Here is a 27,889-nt window from a genome sequence, read left to right as displayed (position 1 = left end):
GTGTCGGACAGAAGGTTGCTGTGTTGGCGGGTTGTCTAGAAAGGTATTCCAACAAACAGCATTAATGAACATGTTGAAACCATAAGTATAGAACTAAACCACATATTTGCTATCAAATTGAGAGGGAAAGAAGCTGACGAACTGAATGCAGATTAGCCTGTGGTCTTGTTTTAAATGAGCCCTTCTGTGGGGAACTTAGTATCAAGAGAAGCTGTTTCAGCATTTTATGGGCAGTGGTCTCACTTTTACTTTTTGGTAAATCTTTGACTGAAACACAGTGGATTCTGGATTGATGGATGCAGGTAATATAGTCACACTTAAGGGTGAATACACTACAGTGCTGCTGCATTTGCAATCTGCATGCCACAGATCTGAGGAACTGGGCTTGGTATATATTTTGGATTCTTACAGGAAACAGCCAATTGAAGGCAATGGCATGTGGAAGTTAGGCTTTGGCTGTACATATAATTTGGAACTGAATGTCAAAGCCTTGGTGTCTTAACCTGCCTTATCAGTAGGTGGCAGAAGCTGAATGCAAAATAGTAGCTTAAACAGATCTCCAGGCACATTCTTATTTTTTATTAAAAGAAACGAGTAACTATGCAATATTTATTTTGGTATAGATGCATTCTCCCCATCCTGGCCCCATATCTAACATACATGTTTGCTTTTTGCTGTGTGCGCGCTTTCTTGTCACAGTTTATAGTACAATCTTGCTATCACTTGCTACTGTTGGTCCTCAAACCGTGCTGTGATACAGTTCTACTGGTTTCTTGTCTTAAGGATTTAGTACAAAGTAATCTTGTGTTTCATTAAGGTATGCAAGTCTGAACCAAGTGCATGGTCTCACCAGCCCTCAGAATGCTCTCCAGACGCTACCGGAGCTCTGCTCCAGTCATGTTCGGAGGGCTACAGGTCGGGACTGATCCAGGTCCATCGTGGCTTGGGGGACCTGGATTGAGTCAAATCTGCAGATGAAAAACCCACTGATGATCAGACACAACCTGTACTTTTGCTTTCACAGTTCAGGCTATTGTAACCACTGACGTGTTTCTTCTGGTATACTGGAGCCCAGAGTTTTCTGTTCTCCAAAAGGTGGCTTTCAGCAAAAACTCAGAACCCAATTCTATCCAACTTTCCAGTGCCAGTGCAACTGGGCCAATGGGGCATGTGCTGCATTCTGTGGAGGGGGCAGTCATGGAGGGGGCAGTCATGGAAACATTTGTTTCCTTTCCTCAGGGCTGCGTCGGCACTGGAATGTTAGACATGATTGCACCTTCAATCATGCTATGGTTTCAAAAGTGATAGCCTTGTCATTTCACTACATATCCTGTTGCACTACAGAGTTAGGCATATTTGCTGAAATCAATAGGCTTAAGCGTGCCTAACTTTGCATAGAACTGGACTGCTAATGTGTACTTTAGTACAATCCTATCCCCTTTCGTTGTGGAATTCCAATGTAGCATTCATGGGTTTCCCTGGTTGTTGCCTATTCAGACTAAGATCTGCTAAGCTTCAGCAAGGTAGCTGTAACATGTGTCTTCCAATCACTGGTTAAATGATTTGCATTGATCCCTCCCATGTTTTTGCCTCTTGAGTGATGCTGGCCTGCAAGGTGTCAGGCTGCTATTGTCCAGTGGCTCTATAAAATCTCAGGATACTGAAGCAATTGACTTTACAAATGCTGCTACATGTGGTTTTCTATTTGGAACTTATCATGGTGTGGTGGTTCTGATAAACTCCTAGCCAAAACAATCCAGAATGTTTCTCAAGGGATTTGAAATAACAAGCTTGGTTGTGGCTAACATGTTAGTGATATACTGAACTTTAAAGCTGAAGTCTTGCTTCCACAGATTTATGATAAAAAAAAGGGGGGGTCCTAAAAATTGGAGGAACTTTTCTGGCTAGTTAGCTACCAGCAGTAACTATGTTAAATATTCACACAGTTGTAATTTTATTAGGGGGGTAATCAAACAATTTAATATATTTTAGCTAAATAGGAAAGCTTCATAAAATCCCAGTGCTTTCTGTATTGTATCCTGCAGAGAAGGTCCTTTTAAGCATTCAATTCTGTGATGAAACAGACAATTTTAGGTGTGTTTTTAGCTAGTTAAACTGGGCTGGGGTAGTAGTCCAGCATGAAGTAATAGTGAAGAAAGAAATTGCTATTGACACTATGCAGCCAGCTAACCAACTAGCTTTTAACCAAGCTCATCTGCAGCACTGGCAGCAAGTTAATTATGGATCAACCAGGCATCCATTGTACAACTAGTACAACCTCTGACTAGACTGAACTAGCAAGGTTTGATAGGTATACCTGAAATATTTCTGTAAAATAACCTACTGAATCAGACCAATCATTCATATAGCACAATTACTGTCCATTCCAGCTGGCAGCTTTGCCAGAAGTAGACATCTTTTTTCCCTGAGCGATGAAATGAAGATGCTAGAAACCAAGCGCCTGCTTCAGGAGTGCACCAGGATTAACTAAACTCATTGCTGTGGTGAAGATGATCCATGGGAATTTGAAAAATGTTTTTGCACAAGTCCACCTATACTAGTTGTCAGTACAGTTATAAAAAATGGAATGTTGCTTTAAGAGTTTAGTTATTAATAGCTTAGTAGACATATGTTCTAAAAGACTTAGGAGTTCTACGATTAGTAGTCTAAAACTTCAAGTGTCAGTGCATTGTACTCCAGCAAAACAAGTAGTTCTGTCAATGCATTTTGTCTGTGCAGGTCTGTTGCTTCTGTCATGCTTTTGGCTTTGCATTCTGTATTCCCTCCAGTGTCTTAGAAAACTTTCAGCAGTGCGGAGTCCTCAGCTTATGTGATTCAAGACTGAACTTCTTCTTTTGAGGTGCCGTTTACGGATTTTTATCATCCACTTCACACTGAGTTTGGCAAAATCAGCTGCTTTAAACAAAGCCAGGAAAATGCCACAGAGAAGAGCAATCATGTTCCAGGGATTTGCGGTGACAATCTACAAAGGAAAATCTACATGTGACTTAAAACAGTTGTAAGGCAACTATTCTTCAGTAGTGCATTTTTATTGCAAAACATTCTGCTCTTTAGTTCATAAAAGCCTTCTTTGGTGGTAACTACCTTCAGTCTCATCTACCTTTTAGACCAAATCACTCAAAGAAAGAGAGCACTCTTATACTTGCGTAATCTCACATGGCCAGGAAATGGAAATAAACTGTCATTATCAGCTGGGGCTGATTGACAAGGTGTGGTCAAGGTTCTGTGCCTAATGGTATTCCATATGGCTACTGTTTTATGAGATAACAAATTAACCACCATATTGGAAGAAAATTAGTACAGTGGTACAAAAATGTGTTTCTCTAGCTGTGTACCCCAGTCAGGGAACTGCTGTGAGTAGTCTCCCTGTTTTTTCGCATCACCAAAGATCATGCCATGTATGCATTCCAAAATATTCACTACACAATAAAGAAATGCATCTTGATTTTGGAAAACAGACTAGAATTTTTCACTTTCTCCCCAGCCTTGCATGGGAGGTAGAACAATAAGAGTACAAGCATTTTCTATGTGTCTCGGTGCACATAATAATTGGTGAGATAAGCTGTAACTTCCCATTTCACTGCTTTACAAAAAACAAGTTTTCAAAATTTGGTGGGCTCTGCAACCTTAAGCAGAGTTCATTCTTACCCTAGCTACCTGAGGTCTCCTAATCAAGAGATGCTAAGGATTGAAACCAGGATGCTTACAAATAAAAAATGCATTCTGGTAGGGAGTTGTAGGTCTGCTACATCATGGCTATTAATGTTCCTATACTTTACTGGACCCAGAACCTTTTGGACTGATTGTGGTGTAGAAATAAGGGCACAATCCTAACCCCTTATGTCAGTGCTTTCCAGCACTGACATAAAGGCAATGCAGCTCTGAAGTAAGGGAACAAACATTCCCCTACTTTGAGGAGGCCTCCGTGAGTGACACCCAACTGCAGGATGCAAGCACATGTCCAATTGGCACCACTATGTCAGTGCTGGAAAGCACTCCCATAAGGCACATATTGTGCTCTAAGTGAAATATAAAGTAGCAGGATTTGTACATGGAAGACTGTTAGATTTTGGTAGATCATTTTTCAAAGTCTGAAGTATGTCAGGATCGCAACAGCTAGATCCATTTTCATATAGAGTGACTGCATGTGACTATAGAGGTAGAAATGAAGGACAGGTTTACTACTTGGGTGGCTTTACTCTGGCAGTTTAGCCAATTTAGAGTTTTATTTTGATTAGAACTGTTTTCATATGTAAATTTAATCTTAATTTTCCCTTTTAACACACATGTTGGGGGGTATCATCTTAGAGGCACTCCCCCTTCTTTCAAACAGCTAGAAATGGCTCTTGAGGACAGCACTTTCTAGCTGCAGTTTTGATATGTACTCTTTAAAAATATGCTGCCCAATTAAGAGAATCTTATAAAATGCTGCAGCCCTAATTTTTACCCTCTGTAAAACTCCTCAAGCTGCAGCCTTTTGGTAGCATAGTTTGTTGTGGCTTCTAGTTTACATGATTTAATAATGCTGCTGACAGGAAAAAAACTTTTGCTACTGATGATTTTATTCTTTTCAATCTAATGTTGATTTTTTAATCGCAAGCTCTCTACATCAATGAGGAGAGATGGAGTAGAAAGCCAAGGAGCAGAACCTGCAGTGGACAACTGCAGCAGGAGTAATAAAGGGCAAGAAACATAATGACAAATATGTACAATTAGTTCTTATTATCTGCTGAGGTTAGGTTCCTGGAAAGCTCAGCGGAAACCAAATCAGCAGATACACAACCACTGATCCTATGGAATGAATGGGATTAGGGGCAGGGGTAGCTAACCTGGTCAGGAATTGCCGGCAGTGGATAGCACTACAGTAAGTAACAATTGTGTTCCCACAGATAAGCAAATCCACAGGAGTTGAGTGTGCAGTTACCAAAGATAATGTATGCACAAAAAATGGTTTCTGGGAGAAAGGGAAAGTATTTTATGTACTCCAATTTCCACAACTGCAAAAATCTTCCCCTTTCTCTACAGAATTCAATGGAACAGCATTTGCTCCTTTGACTTCTATAGAGAAATGGGAAGGTACTACAATCAGAGGAGCAGATCTCTAGCCATAGCTGAAGCCCAGTCTGAATACTGCTGACTGTGCCCAGTGATAGGTGTTCCTACTTGATTCTACTGTAATTTTCCAGTTTTAAGTACACAAAATATCTTTTTCCATAGTTTTGTCAACATCAACACCTAGTCTTCATTTGACTTAAAATACATGTGCCCAACCCTTGGGTGTAACATGCGCAACAGTTACTTACATCTTGAACTTCCTGAATAAAAGGATCTTTCCATTCAAATACAACGAAGAATAGTTGATTGCCTCTTGCTTCTATCCGCCTTTCAATGTAATTGACCACGCTGATCTAACGACAGGGCAAGGAGAAAAATGTTACCTTTACATCACATAGGTCACTTTAAAGTAAATTTGCCTTAATGGGGGTTAGAAACAGCTGTTCGGGGGGGGGGGCATGCACCAACATGAACCCTTTACAGGGAATGCTGGCCACTACACCTTCAGATGCTCACAAAAATGGCTTGAGACTGAAACTATGTACATGTTACAAGTGGGCATTGCCAATTTGATTCTCTGTTGTAATGTGTATGGGGGCAGGAGGGGAGATGCATGAAGTTGCATTAGCATTGTCTCATTGTTGCTGTGCTTGATTAGCATTCCTTACCTCCAAGCAGTTATCAAAGATTGATTTTGGCTTACCTTCTGATTTCCTGTTTCTTTCTAAACTCTTAAATGCCAGCCTAATCTAGGTTATTTCCAGCCTTTACTTTGGTAAACTGTGGTATAAATTAGTCTCTTTGGGGTTGCACTTTTTTTTGTATTACTCTAACCCAGTGTTTCCCATCCCAAACTGTGGGTCACGACCTGATGGGCAGTGTGTTGTGTACCAGTGCACTGGGCTGTGACACAATGCTTCCTGTAGCACTACAATACCCTGGGAGCACCTGGCCACTGCTTCTGAGTCAGGCTGAGCGCACAACCCACTCCATTGGCCTCTGCAGTCCTCAGAATGCCTCATAGATGCTTCCAGGGGGCATTCTGGGGCCTGTGGAGGCCAACAGAGTTGGTCATGGGCCTGGCATGACCTGGAAGAAGCCTCCAGGGATTCTGAAGAAGGCACTGCAGCACTACAGGGACCATTGCGTCATTGCCCACTGCAGAGGATGAGATGGCTCATGGCACTAAAGAGTTTGGGAATCACTGCTCTAACCCTTAATTGTATTTGAAAGGGTCACCACAACATTCTTTCTGGACAGATGTAGGAAAAACAGAAAAGCCTGTTCATCACCTGCGTGTAAAGGTGAAGTGGTTCTCTTTCCTTCCATTGGGTTTCTCCTCCAGCAGGAAAACTTATGTGTGACATCTACATGTAAGACCTCTTAGATGGAAAATGCTGTTACGAGGCACCTTTGTATAACAGAAGGTAACTTTCTGCTATAGGAATTGTGCTTTAATGCATCCAGTCTCAACAGGAGCCATATGGCCCCCTGGGGTGCACTGGAACATTTGAAGAGGGTCACAGAGTGAAAATAAATGATTTTGTTTGTTTGAGAGGGGGCCCTGGAACCTGAGAAGAGATCTTAAGGGAAGCCCCCAAAAAAGTTGAGAATGGCTGCTCTAATGCACGCAGTGCCCCTGCCCCATTGAAACCAATCTGCAATGAATCTTCAAGAAACCACCCATTGCATTCCAAGTGCAAGAGTTGCAGCTAGGAAGAGACAAAAGAGTGGCTTGAGGTTCAAGACAGACTCAGACACTATTATACCGCCCTCTCACGTGTGCAATATTACAGAAAACCCACTCATACAGCACTAAGGTGTATAGTCTAATGTTATGCCTGACCCTTAGAGTGATCAGAAGCTGAGCAAAAGGATACATCATTTCTTAATAAAGGTGGGCCTTCTCTATCCATGGGTTCGGAAGATGCAGTGGAGGGTCTCATTTGAGCTTCTGCATACAACCAGACATGCCTTCCTGACATGTTCAGGATGCTTTCTGAGGCCCAGGGAGGCTGCATGTGTCCTCTCTAGGCCTCAGAAGGGTACTTCCCGTTTTCATAAAAACACCCCAGAACACCTCCAGCTGTGACCAGAAGACACTCCTGGTCGCATCCAGAGGTCTAGCGAGTGCCCATACCTGCTGATTTGGGAATCCATGGGGAAACCTCCATTGCTGCCAAGGACCAACAGTAGTTAAGAACGTCTTTCTAACTTTTGAGATGCATCAACCTTCAGCTAGTAGACACAGCAATGATACATTGGTTGCAGTTCAATATTAAGGAGAGGTGTGCCGCTGAAGTAGACTTGACTAAAGCAAAGATGCAACTGTTGCTTTGGGGAACCAAAGTCCCATTAGCAATTGGGCTATTTGTTTCCACCCTGCTTTGACTGGATTTATAAATAGACACCAAGTGTCTCCTGTGCTCTTCCATTCAAAGGAAACTAGACTTCATAGCATCATCCACGGAGGAAGTGGGGAGTGCCTAAGAAGATGCAAGAACATTCAGATTTGGGAGTCAAGAGAACACAAGAGTGTGTTGTACCACCTCTGTCAGTCCAATCAACCATTAGTACAGTTCCCCATTAGCAGAGCACAGCTGTAGCTCTGGTGGACTTGAACTCTTCTCCCAGCAATGACACCTGTGCTTTCTTGCCAACCACCACAGTCAGGAAGCCTCACGAGAACTCATTACCTCCTGTCTGAATTCAACTGCCTCCCTGCCATCCTCTTCATTCGTTTTCACCAAAGACATTTTGACCCAGGTTCGAAAACCGCCAGAGAACTTCCAGCTGGAGTAGGAGCTTTCACACGCCTTCATAAACTCTGATTTGTTTGGACTACAGCAGGAAGAGGGAGTGTTACTTTTGGAAATGAAAGATCAAAATGCGTTGCTATATAGACAGGACGCCATCCTTTTACCTCCCATTATGTGCTTGTTGAATAACCTATTTGCTGCAGATCTAAAAATCAGTAGAGCCACACCCAAGGAGCAAACTGTTTCATGGGGTAGCAGTTGCTACTTGAAACTACACAAAAAGTCTCCAAGGTGGAAACCTACTTCAGAGAGAAAAGGGATTGGACTGGAGGTTCAATATTCTTGCAAGCACATGCTACCTCTGGCTTCATTAAAAGAAGCCCTGAAAGTAATAGCTTATTGCCAAAACTAAAACTTCCTGTTGTGACAATTTGAGGAAGTCAAGAGGGGGGAGCTGATGAAATCAAAATTCTAATTTGCATTATGTATGTTTTAAGTGGCATTCTCCTATGAACATATGAAAATGCCATGTAATCGCTGCTGCTCCAGCTATCCAGCCCTGTAGTGGCTACAGTTCAGCACTGTCTCAAGCACAGAGGGCTTCCCCAGTCCTGCAACCAGAGGTTGTCCAGGCTTGAAGCTGGGACTTTCAGTATGCAAAGCATCTGCTCTAGCTCCAAGAGGATCTGGTTCCTTGAATGGATTGTTGGAAAGAAACCCTAAAGAGCAAAGAATTCTGACATTCAAAGAATGAATACATAAAAATGGAACATCACCACCTCAGCAGGGTTCTGTCCATCTGTACTTGTTTTAGTACTCATTTTACAATTCAGAAGTGTTGAACCAAGAAAGAAGGTGATCGAACTTCAAGTTCAGGTCCCTACCCACATCTAGAGGCAAAAATAATGCACAAATAGCTGCCCTGAATTAATCTGTAGGCAGTTTTCAGACTGTATTCAAGTGCTACCTGTATCCAAGTCCAAACTACTACTGCTGGGTTCTCCACATGATTGTAGGCAACATACACAGCCAGCCAAGCAATGAAGATTAATTCAATTGCTGGACTGATCACTGCAAGCTTTAAAAGGCAGACTCATAAGGCTGTTATCAATATACAGCAATGCCTATTCAGTACTAAATTGCTCCCCAAGAACAGGGGTGGGCACACCCCAGCCCAGGGCCATTTGCGGCCCTCGGGGACACCCAATCTGGCCTGCAGGAAGCCCCCAGTCTCCAGTGAGCCTCTGGCCCTTTGGAGACTGTTGGAGCCTGTGCTGGCCCATGACTGCTGGTCATGACCACCAGAAGTGAGCAGCACCCTGAGTTAGAGCAAGGCCTTTTACAGTCTCCATGTGTTTTCTGCTTCTCGCTTGGCGTTATTTTAACCCACGTGTTTCTGGCTTGGACTGCATGTGCAAGAAGTGTGTGGAAAATGGTTCATAGTTCTCATGTGGTTCAACATGCCTATATTACAGTTCTCATGTATATGATAAATAAGTTCAGTAAAATTCATTCATGCATGTAAGTTCTGTCTCTAATGTATTCATTTATGTAAATTTATTCAAATTTGACATGTAAATTAATTTTTCTTCGGCCCCTGACACAGTGTCAGAGAGATGATGTAGCCCTCCTGCCAAAATGTTGGCCCACCCCTGCCATAGAAGGATGCAACTTGATCAGATCATGGTCACTATGTTGGACAATCAGATCAAGGACTAGATGAACCAACTAGCAGCAGTATCCCACTGGCTCAGTCAAAAGGTTCTCCCAATTTTGCCTGCCAAGGACTGAATCTAGAACCTCCCAATTGCAAAGCATGTGCTCTACCACTGAGCTATGAATCCTCCTTAGCTTTCTGTTCCTGCACCAGACATCACATCACTACAGACTACACTGCACATGATTTGAGCCAAATTTAGCTAATCACACCAACACCACAGAGATTAGAGTCGCAACATTCAATCATTCCATGACAACTAGATTTTCCATGCTGGTTTCTCCCAAAGTATCAAAGTGCAGCTTCCATGATGTCCAAAAGTGCTCTGACATTTTTTCCATGGCTGAGTAATAAGTCATTGCATAGTCACCTACGTGAGTCTCATATTTCATAAGCTGAAACAACAACAGTGGAGTCACTGGTCTTGGCTGCCATGTATCTCCTTGGGCTGGCATTGCTGAAGTTGCAGGGGGGAAGTTTTGGGCTGGATTCCCAGATTCATGCTGCAACAGCCCCCTCAACTGGATCTTGTACACATGGCCAGCACCTACGGAGGTGAATGATTTTCCTGTTGAGCTGAGCTACAAATGGAGTGCAATTCCTAAGCCACTGTCTCCTCCCAATACTTGTAAGACCATTAGGTAAAACAGATTAAAACTCTGCAGAAATAAATGAGTCGCATGCATTTTTGGAAGGAGAGGCAGTTTATTCTGCAGCTCTCTTGTCTGGGCAAGGTAGAAAGACTCTTTCCCAAGGGATCTACCATGGAAGATTTGGCCTTGCTTCCATAGTACAGCCTTTCTGAAAGCTGAGTGTATAAAAAAAGGAGAGTCCTGCTGGACCACCCCAAAGGCCCATCGAATCCAGCACCCTAAGATACCTACAAGACATCCACAAGCAGGAAGTGAGAGCAACAGCCTTCCCTTGCCATCCATTCCCAGCAACTGGTGCAGTACTCCTGAACCTGGAGATTGCATCATGACTAGTAGCCAGTGATAGACTAGTCTTCCATGAATGGACTAATCCCCTTTTAAGTCATCTAGGTTAGGGCCATCACCCCATCTTGTATCAGGGCCCTCCTCTCTCATCCCCTTGTATTTAATTTACTAATTACTCTAATCCCCTTGCATTTAATATACACCAGCTATTTAATTCATTAGATTTATATTCTGCCTTAAAGGGCAAAACATTTAGGATCATTGCCAGCAATTCTGAAGACAAGCAGGTTGAAGCAAATAAGGCCAACAGGTTTTTTTTAAAACATTGTTTCTAGTGGAGCCTGGACAACATCCACAGATCCAGGACAACTTGGGAAACTAGATATACACTTTTTCAGAGCAACGTATCCTTCAAATCAATGGATGTAGCAAGCAGACTTGTGGGTTTCTGGGTAGGGTGTTAAAGCATGAGATGCAATATTGAAACTCAAATTCAGCATTCATTTAAAAATAAAAGCAAGTTGCTAGTCCTTATGAGTTTAAGATGTAGGCATTTGGTGATATGCCAAAAAGGAGGAAGAATGATAATAAGTGAGCTAGGGAACTGTCCAAATTTAGCCACTAGAGAAAAATAAGCCAATGAAATAAAGGACCAGAGGATTGTTCCAGTGAGATTTGGGGAGACGTTATTCACTGCAACATGAAAGAGAAGGACGATTCAGTCTGAATGCCTCCTTTGGGCAAATACATTGAACCTTCCTTTTAATTTCAGCCCCCTTTCCTTCTTACACTACAATTAGCAGTGAACATTAATTCAATTAGATAGGTGACTAAGGGCCCAATCCTATCCAATTTTCCAGTGCCAGTGCAGCCGTAATGCAGTCCCAAGGTAAGGGAACAAAAGTTCCCATACTTTAAGGGGGCCTCTGTGACTGCTGCTCCACCGCAAGATGCAGTGCATGCCCCACTGGCACATCTGCACCAGCACTGGAAAACTGGACAGGATTGGGCACTAAGGCATGGTACTTGGACTAGGTGAGGACTGGGTGTTGGTGGGAGAAGTACAATGAAAGTGGATCTGAATTGAAGGGTTATTGTGCTATGTTTTTTTTTAAAAAAAAGGAGAACAGATATATTTTTAATGCCATGGAGGATGATGAAGCAGGATTTGGGGCTCAGTGTTCAGAAACTGAGGGGGCTAGATAAAGTCTGGCTTTGAACAGTAGCGGAGAAACATCCAGCTGCTAAGATTTAAATTAAAGCTATAATAATCAAATGTCTCTTTGAATATACACAAAATAATGCAGGCATAAAAGAGGAATGAGTTGCATCCTTGTCTTTAGTGATGAACATGTGAAGATGCCAAATACTGAGTCAAACCGCTGATCCTTTTAGATGGATAGTGTTGTCCATCTGGAACGGTCAAGTCTTGTCCAAGAGGTGTTTGCAATTCTTGCACAGTCTACACAGTATTTACAAAGGCAACAGAAAGCAACATGCAGGCTGACAGGGAATTGCATCTTTCCAGCACCAGATAATTGAAATATTTCCATGTTTTTGAAAAATGCAATTACTTTTTTTTCCAGCAACAGAAGCTCTTGCTTGAAATCAGACATCCAAATCCTCACCAACAACTGAATAATGGCTAAACTGGGGTGAGCTGGCACTACAAAACTACACTCTAGAGCAGCCGTTTCAACCACTATGCCATGGCACATTGGTGTGCTTCAAGTGTGCCGCTGGAATTTGGGGGAAGATCATTTATTAGTGGGGCCACTGAGAAATGTGAGCCCCTCACTGGCAGCATGGTGTGCTTTGTCAATTGTCAAAAACCTGATGGTGTGCCTTGATAATTTTAGTGCTTTGTCAGTGTGCTGCGAGATGAAAAAGGTTGAAAATCGCTGCTCTAGAGTCTAGGAAGGCCCTATGTTTACTACTGCTGCAAAATGGTTGCTTTAAGATGCTACCCCTACTATTGTCACTGCTTTAATTTTCATGTGAATTTATTAATTTCCATCTCCAAGGAGGCTTCTGATGGAAATATGATTAAGCTGGAAGGGATGCTTTCCACAGCCAGCTAGCAAGGGTTTTTAGCTCCATTACCAGGCCTGGCTGGGCCTTTTCAATTATTCAGTTTTACCCATTACATTTTGAAAGCCACTCCATACTCGGGCTAACTGTACGTTACCAAGGCAGCCAAGTATGCTACATGAAGAGCCCAAAAAAGCAGTGTGGATTCTTAAGTATAAGTCATACCAAGCTTAATTTATATGGAAAGCTTCTAAACAGGTGATTACCTAGAATCCACTGAGATGCAGCATCTGAAGCAGAACACATGCAGCCTAGTTCAAAGCTCAGAGGGCAGGCTCTCTCACTGTATCATGCACTGCTGTTTATAGAGGGATGAAATTTCTGTTCCATGCAACATCATAATTGGCTTAATGCAAGTGCCCATGCAAATGTATGGTTTGCCTTTCATTTATTGTTCACATTTTTATACCACCCTTCCTCCAAGGAGCTCAGGGTGGTTTACATAGTTCCTTCCTTCCTTTTATTCTCACATCCCTAAGATATAGGTGAGGCCGAGAAAGATTGACTGGCCCAAGGTCACTTACGAAGCCTCATGGCTGAGTGGGGATTTGGACCAGGATCTTGCAGGTCTAAGTCTAGCTCCAGAACCACTACACATCCTGGCTCTATTAGTACTCACAGGCAGCAAGAAACAATGACCACATCTATGGGAGTAATGTCTTTTCCCTCAGGAATCCTGGGAACTGAAGTTTGTGGGTAAGGGAGGGGAGCATGGGGTCTGCAGAGTATTCTCAGCACCAACCACTGAACCATTCTCAGAACCATCACTGAACTATAATTCCCAAGGTCCTGTGAGGAGAGCCATATAGATAAGCTAGTATAATACATACACTGAGGGGAACATACAGCTAAAGAACAAACAAATATTCACAGATTTTTGCACAACAGCCCCTAGTTTATACAATACCACCTGCACAACTCCACTGATCCAGGTCTTTGACATCTTTAAAGAATGGCAGGCATCAGTACAAAAAGTGGTACACACCCTGTACAGCTTGTAAAAAGAAAGAAACCAACCTCTGGATGGAAGCACTGTTAGGGCTCTTTTACACACTATTTCCTAAAAGGAAATGCATCATAAAGAGCAGATAGGCAGAGTGAAGTTTATCACTCCAATACAGCAGAAGAGATCTACATGGCGAGGGGCTCAGACTGGTAGGTTCAAATTCCAGCTCACCCATTAAGTTCACTGAGTGACCTTGAGTTACTCTCTCTAGTTCACAAGCGGTTATGGGTATCAAATAGTGAGGTGGGGGGGCAATCTTGTCATTGCCTTGAGCTCCTTGGAGGAATGTAGAAATGAAGCCAGTGCTACAGCCAGTGACATGGAAACAGTCTTCTGCTAACATGCAGTCAACACAAGTGTATGTATGCAACCCCACCTGTATTGAAATGCTTACTGGTCTGGCTTGATGCACCTATCCCCATCTGAGGCACAATTAGGGCTGGATCCAAACCTGCACCTTTGATATTTGATAGAACTGACAAGTAGGACCATACCTGTGCAGAAACTCCTGGAAAGAGGAGAAGAGAAGGTAGTCTATTGCACTAAAGTCTTGGTCTGTTTCGTTTAGGTGGAACTGCATGAACACCAGCTCCCGTTTCTTAACATCCTGTGGTCCTTGGACAATTACAGCATGTTTCTATGAGAGCAAGAACAGAGAAGGTATGTGGGAAAATGCTGCTGCAATAAAGGGAATCTCTGCTGCCTGTGTCAGGACTTATGCCACTGGACTGATCAGGATAGAGATTTTTGTATGTATTTAAGATACACTGTCAGCTCTTTTTTCCCCCCTCAGAAATTAAAACTATTCAGGATAACGCAATGAAAATATTTGTGCCATCCTGTTAAATACAATGGAAAATGGGGTCATTATCCAGACTTGTCACATAATCAGGAATACACTCCAAACACAGCAAGAGTTGGGACCTTAGATGGTTGTCTGAATGAATCCTGTGACTCGTAAGACAGACACCACTTTGCATTTGTATTGTTCAGGTGTTTAAAGTATTTCATATATTACACTTGGTAGCCCTTTCAGTAGGCCAGTGTTACTACTCCTATATTATAGCCAAGGTTGACAGATGAAAAGCTTCAGCATTTTCACAGCTGCTAGATAACAAGTGCTCGCAGAGCCCTCATGTCCCCTCTTAATAGGTGGACTCAAATGTTCCCAGTTCAGCTTGAACCACACTAAACACCTACAAAGTTGGCCTGAACAGAGTCTGCAGAAAAACATGTACATCTGTATAGATGTACACAATAGGTACATACCTATATGTGGGTAACTTTTCATACAGGAGTTACACACCTATTTAAGACATTACTGTGCATCTATTGCCATCTCTTCAAAGGGCCAAACTGTACATGGCGGCAACAGTCTTGCATCCTTTAAATCAGTGGTTCCCAAACCACTGGGCATGACCCACCAGCCAGGGACATAGTTGTCCCTGCCACTTTAGGGGGCAGGGAGGGGGTGAAGGCAGCATCGCGATCTCCAGAATCGTGGTGCTGCTGGGGAAGGGAAGGGGGGTTTTACTTACTAGCAGTCACTGCTGGAGTCCTGGTGGTTTTCCACAAGGCTTCCTGTGCCTCCAAATATCTAAAAAAAGGAAAAAGGGGGCACTTCTGGATTTTAACCAGAAGTACTCATTTTTTCCCTTTTTTTAAAAACATGTTTGGATCCCCACCCCCGACTCTGGCACTGACTGTAGGTAAGTGAAAACCTCCTCTTGTCCCCAGCAGCAGCACGGCCCTGGAGATCTTGCTACCTTAGCCCCTCCCCCCCCACACACTTACAGTGCTCCCAACTCATTTGTAGGAGTTTGGGCAGCAATGCTTTAAATGCATTTATGCTCAATTTACAAGAAAAACAAGAGTTAAGGAGTGCAATTTAAAAAGCAAGTGAGGTATTGAACCCTCTCCCCTGACCACCATTTTTGCCCTTGCAGTATCTCTCCCTCCCCCAGCACTCTTCTCTCAACCAGGTTCAATTCTGATTTTGGAACCCAGTTGGAAGAAAAGGCCCTTCGTCCATCTGGGCAAGTTCAGCACTCTACTTGCAAGTCCTTTTGCCCTGAAACAACATCTCCACCCTCTGCTTTACACATAATTTGGGCAGATTCATATTTAAAGTGACAGGTCTGCCATCACTGTGTGCAGTTTGGAGCAGAGGGTTTTTTTAGGTCAGCATCTTTATCAGGCACAGGGCAATTTAGATTTAATATATGTACCATAAACTATGGCTTTGGTCCATCCTGACTTTATTCACATCACTGTAAGTCACCAAGTCCACAGAGTAAAATATACCTTGCTGGATTCTTTCAAATTTCTTAAAGTAAAATTAAGGAAAACAAAATAAAAACAGAAAACACTCAGCATGGAAAATTCCACAGCACTTCCTGGTCAAGGCCAATGCATCCCAACTATGCACCCAATAGACTTTAGTCAATACTCACCTTGGACTGATTAGTAAAAGGATCTGTGTAGTTGATTCTCTCAATAACGCAATCAATTTCTCCTGGTTGACCAGGGTTCACTAGAGGTGGAATGTAATCATAGTAGTGATGCTTGCAAGTCAGCAGTTCAGCCTTGCCTGGGTAGAGGGCAATGCCTGCAGTAAGAATAAACATTGGAAGTAGTGCATTACAATTCCAGTAAACTGGTTTAGCCACTGGTCACTGCAAAACTGTCACATGCAACAATGCAACAAAACATACAATATTGTTTAAGCATCATGCAGAACACAAAATTAGAATCAAAACCTGCAGAAGGTTAGGCTGAAACTGCGTGAATTCTGAGTACAGGACCTATGCTTAGCTTTGAACTTTGGGAGTGCAAATTAACACCACAGGACACTGTCTTATGCTAAGCCAAACCACTGGTTCACCTAACACAGTACAGGGGTGCTCCAGCATCTGTGGGGGTTCTATTCTAGAACCCCCTGTAGTCATGCGAAACTGCAGATACTAGGGAACACTGCCCTACCCTCCAGAAGTGAAGGGAGCGAGGGTTGTCTGAGCCCAGTAGAAGCTGAGCACTGTGGGGATCACAGTTCACCTCTGCACAGATAGCCAACTGCAAATACACAAATAGGATCTCTGTCAGTGTTCAGGGTGGTAAACAGGTTTTGCCTTCACTGAAACAGTATCCGCAAACAATCACTTGACTTTCCTCCAAAGGTGGGAATGGAAACCACATGGTCACGTATATGGAACAAAATTAAAAGTGTTCACTTAGGGGTACCTACTCTCTACTCTGATACCACCAACTACCAGGGCTGGCCTAAGACCTCCCAGCCTCTGAAGTGGTGTGCCAAATGTTGCCCCCCTCCAATGCTCTAGCCCAGGGGTGCCCAAACCCCAGCCCGGGGGCCACTTGCGGCCCTCAGGGGCTCCTAATTTGGCCCACGGGGAGCCCCCAGTCTTCAATGAGCCTCTGGCCCTCTGGAGACTTGCTGGGGCCCGTGCTGGCCCGATGCAACTGCTCTCAGTGTGAGGATGACTGCTCAACCTCTCACTTGAGCTGTGGGATGAGGGCTCCCTCCACTACTTGCTGTTTCATGTCTGTGGTGCAGCAGTGACAGCGAAGGAAAGGTTGGCCTTGCTCTATTCAAGACCTTTATAGGCCTTGGGCTACTGCAAGACCTTCATTCATTCATATAAGTTCCATCTCTAATAAATTCATTTATGTAAATTTATTCTGATTTTATATGTAAATTAATTCTTTTGTTTTCCCGGCCCCCGACACAATGTCAGAGAGATGATGTGGCCCTCCTGCCAAAATGTTTGGACACCCCTGCTCTAGCCCACCATTCTTTACATTTCCTTTTACACTCTATCCCCAGCTTCCTTTTCAAAGGAGCAGTGGAGGGAAACAGGAGGACTAAGGTGGTCCCCCACACCAATCTATAGTCTGAGGAGACCGTTCTAGTCAGCTTCCTGGAAGAAATTTGCCCAGGCATCCTCTGAGAAGCAAGCTGGCTTGCATTTTCATAACACTGGTCTGAGTTCTCTTTCTGGGTCGTGCTACAGTGACACTAAGTGTTAAAAGTGTGTGTATGTGTACAATCTGAATAGTCTGGGTCTAGCATGGGGCAGCATTCACTTCCACTAACAGTCCTCAACAAATTGGCCTAAATTTGAGGGTCAAACTAAAAGTGACAGTACAGTCACATATATATTTTATCCACATGTCTGCCCTGTTCACATATGAAGTAGATGGCTGGGTGTGGGTTTTCTTTACATGAAATGCAACGTGCAGAAGAGAAGAGCTAATTCCTTGCACACCATACCAAATTGTGCTCTGTTGCTTCTAGCAAGTTGCTCCCCAGTACAGCTCATTTCCAGGTCTGGAGGTGTGGTGGGGGGAGTATATGAAGCAATGGAGCACAGTGTAGCCAGATGGTTTCACTTCCCTCACCTGCACACTCCCCATATTGTGCAACCCACCCACCTCCTGTAACACCCTTTGCCTCGGGTGTCAATAAACCAAACCTTCATTGGAGGTGTTGCACACAGGCTGACAGGTGTTGCCTCCTCCCTGCCTTTGTCCCATTCGGCCAGACCGAAAAGAGAGACATGGAAAGTTTGCCAATGCATGAAATTTGCAAAAGGACCAGGGTGGAACCCCCTGGGTTGTCACCTGTGCCTACTGAAAGCTTAATACAACCGATCTCATATCTTGAACTCATTGCACTGACTATGCGGTTTCCTGTTCCCACAGCTGCAGCTGGTGATATGAAGCATGAACGCTGAAATGCATCACATAATGAAGCTGGGACACAGAGAAAGCTGTACTAGAACAAAAGGGTGAAACTGAGAACTTTCTAGTGGCAACACCACATATCGTATAATGCAGTGGAACCCACTACTTGTGACAGTGTCAATCTAGTGGGACCCACCAGATGTGATGCCATTAACCTAAAAGCAATGTCATGGCCAGAAGTGACATCAGCAAGCAGGAAAAATTTTTAACAGCCCCCATACAACAAAATAAAACCTAATTAAGTAAATTAAAATCTTACAATAATAGAAGTTTTAAAATTTATTTAAAATAAAAGAACCCCCTAACCCTCCTAAGCAGTTGCTGATCTGTTTAAAAAAAATCCCCAAACATCCCAAAAGCTGCAGTCCTATCCACACTTACCTGTGCTTAAGCCCCATTGACTATCAATGTTAAAAGCATATAGTAGCCTGTTAAAAAGTACAGATCTGTAACATTTCCCCAAATTCAGTCACATACCACAGCAGCATCAAGTCTATTAAAAATAACATACACATTGAAATGAATGGGTACCCTCTGAAATTGGCTCACAATCCTCCTAGTGGGTCCCAACTCACGGTTTGAGAAATGCTGGTATAATGTGTGGTTACTGGGGCAGAGTAGGTTTTGTTCCCCCAGGCCCAATTCAAGTGCTGATGCTGACCTTTAAAACCCTTTAAATCTTAGGATCAGGTTACCTAAGTGACTCTCCCATATATTCTGGTCCATCCCCCAAGATCTCTGGAGGGGACCTTCTTATGTGTTGCTCCCCAACGGAGTCAGGGGTGGCAATAGTGAGAAGCAGGGCCTTCTCTGAAGAGGTACCACAGCTGTGAAAATCCCTCCATTGTAATTTAAGAACTTCTACCTCTTTTGAGATGTTTTCGTAAGGATTAAACACATTTTCTTTGTAGTGGTAGGCTGGGTGTACTGTTTTTTCTTACACAAAATATGTTCAGCTCTGCTCACTGTCACAGTACCTGGAACATCCAAAGTATTTTTCAACACCACCATCAAACTACAGTTCCCTAACTCTATGGAAATTCACCATCCTGAGCTGCTTCAGGCACTTCCCAACTAGCTTCCAGACTTACCAGGCGCATCATACAAGGACACTTCCTTGTAAGAAACAGACATCACTGGGTGCTTGAGCTTTTCCCTGAAGTCAGCAATGGTTTGGTAGACCAGGAAAACGGCCACAGCCATAAGTAGCAGATACAGGAAAAGGAGAATGACCGAGAAGACATTCTTCAGGCAGGACTTGCTGAAATGGAGTGAAGGGCTGCTGCCTCCTAGGGATGAGGAAAAAAAAACATGCACTAAGTTGTTGACTTGCCCTGAATCACATTGTGTCAGAATTTCAAGCTATCCTGTGCTGAAGACCAAAAACCAGAGACTTGGGGCACAATCATCAGCACATAGGAGACAAAAGGCCTATCTAACCCAGCATTCATTTTCCCCACAATGGTCAATCTGATGCTTCTTGGAAGCCCACAAGCAGGAGATGTAGGCAAACCACCTCTTCTGCTGTGGCTTCCCAGCAGCAACTGACACTGAGGCACATCGCCTCTAAACTCAGTGACAGACCAGTAGCCACTGACAGACTTGGCCCCCATGAATTTATTCAACCCTTCCTTAAAGACCACTAGACAGGGCACAAGGTGACTGGCTGGAGGTAAGTGTGGCCTTCCTCTTTCCCACAATGCACCTTTCCCACTGCTTTTGGTCTATCACCAGCCAGAACATTCACTTCAAGATGAACATTCACTTCCTGCAACTTTTAAATCATGTGTCTCATCCCTCCATGCAGTGCTGCTATTCAGAGAGTTGCACTGGTTCTCTTATCAAAATGAAAACATGACTCCCAGCTGGGGATACTTATGCCCACCCATGTATTTATTCAGCAACATGGTCATTTAGCAAGCAGAAGGATCGGCACAGCAGCCCGCACCTGGAAGGATAGTTGAACTGGCATCTTCCTGATCGTCTTCATCGACTTGCTCTTCTGCTGGATCTGAGTTTATAGATAGCGGCTCCACATCATCACTCAGCTGCCAAGACAAGACATACAACATATCACAGAAAATTTGTAGCAAGTATAACCCTGGACTTCCACTGGGTGGGCTCAAACCTACACTCAGTGGGTGACCATCAGCAAGTCACTCTTATTCAGGTCCAGTCCACAAGTTACAAACACCTTGTGAAGCAGCCTCTGTTGTGGCTGCTCTCTGCATTGATAGCAACATGTAGAGCAGCTCATTAGATGGATCGTTCCAGTGGCTCCCAAAGTGGTGGGTTGCAACCCACCACTGGAACCAAAACAGGTCACTTTCTCCTTAAGGGGAGTGACCCATTAATGAGTGTCCCAACAGCACCGCAACAATCACAGCACCGTGAGCACCCAGGCACATGTACACATACCTGGGAGACTATGCAGCCCCCCAGAGGGTCCTGGTGGCTTGAAGACCCCTCCACGAAACTCCCCTCCGCTGGAGTGAGCTCCAATTTGCAGTTGGAGCCCACTTCCAGTTTCAGAAACTCTGTGCTCTGGAGCTCCAAATGCAAACCAGAAGTGGGCTCCAACTGTAAATTGGATCCCAATGCAGCAGAAGGGAGGCTCACAGAGTGGGCTGCAAGTCTCCAGGCAGACCATCTCTCAATTTCATAGTTTATGTTGCACAGTGCACACTGCTGCGAGGCTGCAAGCAGAAAAGAGACCTATACGTTCCATAAATAAAAGGAAAAAAATGGCAAAGGAAGGAGAAGTTGGTGCAGGGGTCTGAAGGTGGTTTCATCAGACTTGTTTGATCAGCCTCATGTGGCCACCAAGTCAACTATTTAAAGAGCAAGGGAACTACATTATACATTTTATGAATAAAGGAAAATACGTGTTATATTTTCCATTTCATTCATCCACCCATTCCTACCATAGTCGGACATGGAGGGTACAACAGCACCAAGAGTTATGGAAGATGGACAACAATGGTTCAGAAAAATATTTCCAAACAGAGAATGGGGCCAAAACAAAGATAAAAAGTAAAGATTAAAAGTACTTGTACACAGATCCATCACCCCTGTCCATACTTTGAAAAGCTAAGTAAAGTTGAGAAATCCCCAAATCATAAGGACAACATCCACACAAGCATTTCAGTATTGGGTGCATAACTGGTGCCAGTGGATTGCGTGTCAATTTATAGTCCCTTCCAGGCTAAGGCACAGCTCTGCTCCAACAGCCAAATTCCAGCATATAATCTTATCTGAAAGGACGCTCTCCATGAGTGAATACACATAGCCTTGCATTTACGAGGGAGCTTGAATTATGGTCTCCAATGCAGAATCCAGTAATTGTCCTGCATACCTGAGAAGTAAAACTTAAAAAAAAAAGCAGAAAGATTCTAGTCCTCAAGATTAAGGGGGAAAGTGTATTAGGTGATTTATGCTAAAGGTTAGAATAGAAACTAGAAAGACATGGTTTTGGTAACTTCTTCCTTCTCATACCACTAGTCATTATGTACTGTAGTAGCTTATTCTCCAAGTCCCCTCTTCCCTTATCCCAGGTTCTAACCTTCAGTCATTCTTCCCCCAGGCATGACAAAAAAGCAGAGATACCCAACTTATGTAAATCACAGAATTGCTAGTTGAAAAGTTTCTGGTGTGCATAAAGGAGACACCTGACCCATTTTAGCTTGCGTTAATTCGGCACAGAGACCCTATATCCGCAGTCAATGCCAAATGTACAGCAATTCAAATTATAGGCTGTTGCTTCATGATACTTCAGCTCAATGTCCCGTAATGACAAACGACTGGACACCTTTCAGAGCAGCACTACAGACCAGATGCTTTCTTGCTCTGTGTCATTCGCAGCCCAGGGCTTAAACTGCCAGGACATTTTTGTCAATGTCACAAACTTGTCAAATCCAATAGACATTATCCCTACACATTGCACGGCATCTAATTCGAGAACGGAAGGAAAATAGCTAAAGGCATGCCAGAAAAGATACCATTTCCTTTTGTGTGTTTCCTCTACATTCTGTCCTCTTGTTGCTTTCTCATGGGGTCCTACATGTTATAACTAGAACGTTCCTTTTCTTCCATTTCCTGAACAAGGTCTTAGGGAGATGTTTGTTTAGTATGAAGTATTTACTGTAGGTACTTGTGCTCCACATTCCCCAAACAAATAGATGCTTCAGGAGCACAGCATTAGCCTGAACCCAGGTTTCTTTAGAGAAGAAACCACAAGAGGCTTAAGTCAACTTTGTAGCATTTGTTGTATTGACAAGTATTTGAATGGCATTAGTAGCATGTGCTCCTGGAAGTAATCTCTTTTTTACATGCTAGACTAGCTTCGTACACACACACACACACACACACACAGACACACACACACACACACACACAGACACACACACACACACACACAGAGTACAATATTAGAAACAGAAAAAAACATTCACACACATGCACAGCTGCAGTCTTAAGCAGCTCAGTTCAGCAACATCAGATTCACCCTGTACGTTGCTCATCATGTAGCTCAGCTCTAAAAACTACCAACATGCAAAAATTCCAGAGATAGTGAGTTAGTACATCCATGTCCAAACTGTACCATTTCAAACTGCTGGAGGGGGCTCACAGGAATGAATCCTCATCCGCACAGTAGAATTCTCTGCACACAGAAAACCATATCGTCAGTAAGAAGCCTAGACTAGAACCCTTCTCCCTTTCATCTACTGCTCTACGTGGAAAAGTTATGTGTTGTAAGCATTCAATCATGCAAACCTCAAGTGGTACAGCCCCAGCACAGCTCTAACACCACACTGAGACCTAGGAACAGGTCAGAAAGGTATTTCATCTGGAGAGTTGTCAGCCTCCCTATACAACCCTTTTGGTTACAACCCTGTGTAACCAAAAGTCAAACAGAGCATTCAGAACAATCATTTATAGATAAGTTAGTTGTTTAACGCACTTTAATTTTCTTAAGGGAAGCAGACAAATGGGGGATGTGTGTGAATGTTCAGCTCTTCCAAAGTCCATAAAGAATGGAGATTGCAAGACTAATTGATGTCAGGAGTTAAACTTCCAAGTACATTAACCAACATTTTTTAAAAAAAAGTTTTAACACTGTTTGGGGGGGACATTTTAAAGGACATTTTAAAAAGCAATTATCTAGTCCAGGGGTGACCAATCCCCAGCCCAGGGGCCATTTGCGGCCCTCGGGGACCCCCAATCCAGCCCAAGGGGAGCACTCAGTTTCCAATTAGCCTCTGGCCCTCTGGAGACTTGCTGGAGCCCGCACTGGCCTGATGCAACTACTCTCAGCCTGAGGGCTGACTGTTTGACCTCTCTTGTGAGCTGTGGGCCGAGGGCTTCCTCCACTGCTTGCTGTTTCACATATGTGAAGCAGCAGCAAAGAAAAGGCCAGCCTTGCTTTGTGCAAAGTCTTTTATAGGCCTTGAGCTACCGTGAGACCTTCATTCATTCACATATGTTCTATCTCTAATATATTCATTTATGTAAATTTATTCAAATTTTATATTAATTCTTTTTTCCCAGTCCCCGACACAGTGTCAGAGACATGATGTGGCCCTCCTGCTGCATAGTTTGGAAACCCCTGAATTATTATTATTATTATTATTATTATTATTAACAGTATTTATATACCGCTTTTCAACAAAAAGTTCACAAAGCGATTTACAGAGAAAAATCAAATAACTAATGGCTCCCTGTCCCAAAAGGGCTCACAATCTAAAAAGATGCAAAAGAACATCAGCAGACAGCCACTAGAAAAGACACTGCTGGGGTGAGGAGGGCCAGTTCTAGTCTATCCTGTCTGCTTCCTCAGCAGTAAGTCCTATGCAGTTTGATGGGCCTTACTCCCAACAAAGTGGGTATAGCAGTGCAGCGTCAGTTCCCAAAACAATGTGAAGACACCATAAAGTACCCCATATGAAGCACACTATATGAACTCATTTTAAGAATGGGCTCTAACAGAGCAAACATTGAGAGATGGTACAGTTCAAGGGGTGAATTGTAAAAACTCTGGTTAAAATCTCACCTCAGATGACAGGTGAGTAACTGCTTCTTCAGCCTCAATCTCTCATCTGCCATATGGGGATAATATTGGCTTTCCTTCTATGGTTTTTAGGATTATGGCCAAGGATTATATTTCTGCTCTCTGGTTCTCATGTGCTCCAATTAGAGCTAAGATGAACAAGCAGTGACTAGTTTTTAAACTGGTTTTTAAGTTTCCATAGGGAGAGGTCATAAATTAAAACCATGCTCCTTAAGAGAGCATTGGTGGTTCAGTGGTAGAATTCTCGCCTGCCACGCGGGAGGCCCGGGTTCGATTCCCGGCCAATGCAACTTCCATTTTTTCCCAGATGCAAGGGAGGGCACCAGGATGTCCCTTGTCCAAGGCATCTGGTGGGCCACTTTGAGATATAGGAAGCTGATCTAGATGGGCTTTTGGCTGATCCAGCAGGGCTCTTCTTAACCCCCTCCCCATTATTCATCAAAAGGAGACATTTTTCCCCCTTTGCCAGATGGTTAGATATTGCAGCTTTAATTGGGGGAAAAAGTGCTCTATTCAGTTCTATTTGAAGTCACTGTTCTAATTCCACTTCCGGCTGTGTGAGGGGACACCAATGCTTCAGTGGCACTCGATGGCCTACTGCGGATGAACCCCTTGCTCTGGCACTAGAGAATATGAAACTACTCAAGTTCTTTTTGCACCAAGTAGCACTTCACCTTTTCAAAGCTGCAATTAGGAGTAAGGCCCACTGTGCTTAGCAAGGCATTCTTTCAAATGAACAGAGGACTGTACCACAGATCTCTGCAAAACTTTTCTGATTCTATTTAAAGTCTGTTGCAGTCAGCACAATATTGCCTAGGAGCCTTTTGTGCCCCTCCCCCCACTTCTCTCTCTGCCTAACAAACAGCTTGACACTAAACGCAAAAGCTCTCTTTTAGCTCTGTGATCTTTTAGCTCTGAATATTTGAAGCAAAGTGTACACATTTATTCTTATTAATCTGTATGCATTCTTGAATGAAAGAACAGAACCAGAGAATGATCTCTTTATTTACTTTCCAACCAAGCAGGCCTGTTAACCTCCCCCCACCCCAATCACTTCTAATTAAAGTGAGAAGCTGGCTTTTGAAGCCAAGGAACTGTAGTCTCCATCTCCACCAAAGGAGAAGCCAAGCCAAGCCAAGCTGGCACAGAATTAACAGTTGCACCAGCTGGGACACTGATATGCAGATTAGGCACAACCCTCAAGATCTGGCATCAGAACAACAGGAAAGTTTAACAACATAGTTGAGATCAGTTTGGGCTCATAAAATCCCCATGCCAAGTGCATTCAGTTTTCTGAGTTCCCTTAAAATTCCATCTAAGGACACTCTTTCCCTCTTTCTCTGTTGGATTAAACCTATTTTTGCCCAGCCCACAAGTGTACACATTTGGTCCCCATTGCGTATATGCAACATTGGGTAGAAATGGCTTAACTTTATGAATATATTAATCTGAGTTTTGCCATCCAGACAAGTAGCAGGATGATAACTCAAGAACGTAACTCAGGAGCAGCTCTCATTTGAAAGGCTGCAGAATAGGAACAAACACTGTTTAATAATACATTAAAAAGAGAGAGAGGACACACACTTGCTCAGAGCCACAAGGTACCCAGAGCCATTGCTGAAATTAAAGTGGCTATCTGGTTACCATCCTCCATGATGCTGCCGTCTTCTCCTTGCCTTGAAGTTCAGAGCTAAGGGCCAGATAAGAGGGCTTAGCTAGGTGGGCTTAGCTAGGGTTGAACCTGATACAGAGGAAAAGCTACAGTGTGTTCAACATTTCAATCGCTGTGCAAACTAGATAAAGAATTAAAGAGCAGCCGCTACCACCAATGCTCATCTAAGGTAGCGCCCAGTTTATCAGTTAATGAGTTAATGATCAGTTAACAAGTTATGAGTTAATGATTCATTTGTTTGGGCATTTGCTTTGGCATGGGAAAGGCGGGATATAAATTGTTCAAATAAATAAAATAAATGCTTATCCGACTTATTCATTATTAATAATGGCATTATTCTCCCCCCCCCCCCCCAAACAGTTAGTTGCAATATCACTTTGGGTTCTGCAGTCCATGAACTTTGAGCTCCCATTTCTGAATCTTGGCTGCTTCGCCTAAAAAGTATCTGGGTCTTGGTGGGTGGGTCATGCAGGTCTACTTGTTTCCTCAGAAGTAAGTCAGTACCACTGACTTCAAGGAACTCTTCCCCCAATTTGCCAATAAATGTGCTATGTATGACCCCGTAGGCTGCTGCAGTCCGCATGCAGATTGCCTCAGAAGTCAGCCAGCCTCACTGGGCTCAAGGAAAGTTGCTCCTAGGTCAGTCTGTGTAGACAGCAGTATCTAAGCCACATAGTTTCTTTTATCTTTGAGGCTGCAATCCTATGCAGAATGAGACTCAGGTCAAACCCCTTGGTTCTAGGGACATGTGGTAGGTGGGGAGGCAGGGGAGGCAGAGCCTCCCCACCAGAGCCCTTCGATAAGTGCCTCCACTGTGTGAGGCACCCAAGCACCCACAACTCATGCACTCTGCGCTCTGCACTCTCTCCTGCCTCACATGCATTGTGGGTGCCTCACACGGTGGAGGCACTTTTTGAAGGACTCCAGCAGGGAGGCTCTGCCTCACCTGCCTTCCCTCCCACATGCCCCTGCTTGGTTCCAAGGAAGGGAGATGCCCGAGGCTTCAAGGCTTTGTGCACTTAATAGGGAGCAAGCCTGAGGCTGCAATCCTATCCACACTTACCTGGGAGTAAGCCCCACTGACTATAAAAGAACTTACTTCTGAGTAGAACTGCACAGGATTGGGCTCTCAGGCTGCAATCAATCCTATGCACACTTACCAGGGAGTCAGCCTCATTGACTATATTGGGACTTACTTCTGAGTAGACATGCATAGGACTGGGCTGTCATTGAGATTAGTGGGCGTGACTTCAGAGGAAACCTACACCAGCCGGCGCTGCCCTTCCCGCACACCAGACCGGGCTGCAGGTCTCCCGATTCGTGCCAAGCAGCGCCAGGCGGCTCCGTCCTTGCAGCCAGCCAGGCAAGAGCCAAGTGGCGCCGCCTCCCTCCCCGCGCGCTCTCAGTACCTCCCGGTAAGATGACGAGGTCTCTGGTCTGCTCATGGCAGCGGCCGCAAGAAGTGCTGCAGGAGGCAGGGAAAGGCTGGCTGGCGGCAGCAGCCCTGCGCGGGCTGCCGGGCTGGCGCCAGCGTTGCAGCCAACCCACAAGTCAATCAAAGTGCAGAAGGCGCAGGCTCTACAGCGGCCACCATGCGCGCGCACACACTTGTCGGGCAGGAGGCGCACACGGCTCCCCCTGTCTGAACGCTGCGAAGTGTCAGAAGAATGAGCGCTCTTTCTCACAGCCCGGAGAAGCGGCTGGGGCCGCGCGAATGGGATGCTGGGAAGTGTAGTTTATTAGAGGATGGTTGTTTTTTTTAATCTGCTCCACTCATCAGGAACAACTTTTTTATCAACCAA

General features: G+C 44.0%; 1 protein-coding gene and 1 non-coding gene across 4 annotated transcripts; one reads left to right on the top strand and one right to left on the bottom strand.

The window, feature by feature from the left end:
* Positions 1 to 498: 498 nt before the first annotated feature.
* Positions 499 to 27,617, bottom strand: PACC1 (proton activated chloride channel 1). 3 transcript variants are annotated; one of them, XM_066619422.1, is made up of 9 exons: positions 27,497 to 27,617; positions 22,949 to 23,008; positions 20,297 to 20,396; positions 19,440 to 19,637; positions 16,041 to 16,195; positions 14,082 to 14,224; positions 7,773 to 7,917; positions 5,325 to 5,429; positions 499 to 2,983 (listed from the first exon to the last, which is right to left on the bottom strand). In XM_066619422.1, the coding sequence occupies exons 2-9, from the start codon at positions 22,949 to 22,951 to the stop codon at positions 2,822 to 2,824; spliced, it is 1,011 nt and encodes a 336-aa protein (XP_066475519.1). In that variant the 5' UTR covers positions 22,952 to 23,008; positions 27,497 to 27,617; the 3' UTR covers positions 499 to 2,821. The 3 variants fall into 3 exon arrangements, with proteins under 3 accessions (XP_066475519.1, XP_066475528.1, XP_066475511.1); XM_066619431.1 differs by lacking the exon at positions 27,497 to 27,617 and adding an exon at positions 27,353 to 27,436; XM_066619414.1 differs by lacking the exon at positions 22,949 to 23,008.
* On the top strand, positions 24,634 to 24,704 carry TRNAG-GCC (transfer RNA glycine (anticodon GCC)). The gene has a single exon. It is a non-coding gene; the product is annotated as a tRNA-Gly (tRNA).
* Positions 27,618 to 27,889: the final 272 nt, after the last annotated feature.

This window comes from Tiliqua scincoides, chromosome 1 (genome assembly GCF_035046505.1).
Source record: "Tiliqua scincoides isolate rTilSci1 chromosome 1, rTilSci1.hap2, whole genome shotgun sequence".
NCBI lineage: Eukaryota > Metazoa > Chordata > Lepidosauria > Squamata > Scincidae > Tiliqua > Tiliqua scincoides.
Note: the sequence above shows the minus strand (reverse complement) of the source record. Positions and strands in the feature narration are given on the sequence as shown.

Bases quoted from the DNA above. Each gene is read 5' to 3' on its own strand.
- PACC1 (XM_066619414.1), bottom strand. From the start codon at position 27,532: ATGAGCAGACCAGAGACCTCGTCATCTTACCGGGAG. The intron at 14,225-16,040 runs GTGAGTATTGAC...TTGCTCTCATAG, and splicing joins CTTTTACTAATCAGTCCAAG to AAACATGCTGTAATTGTCCA. The intron at 5,430-7,772 runs GTAATGAGTTCT...CCCTGTCGTTAG, and splicing joins CAGTTGAATTCAGACAGGAG to ATCAGCGTGGTCAATTACAT.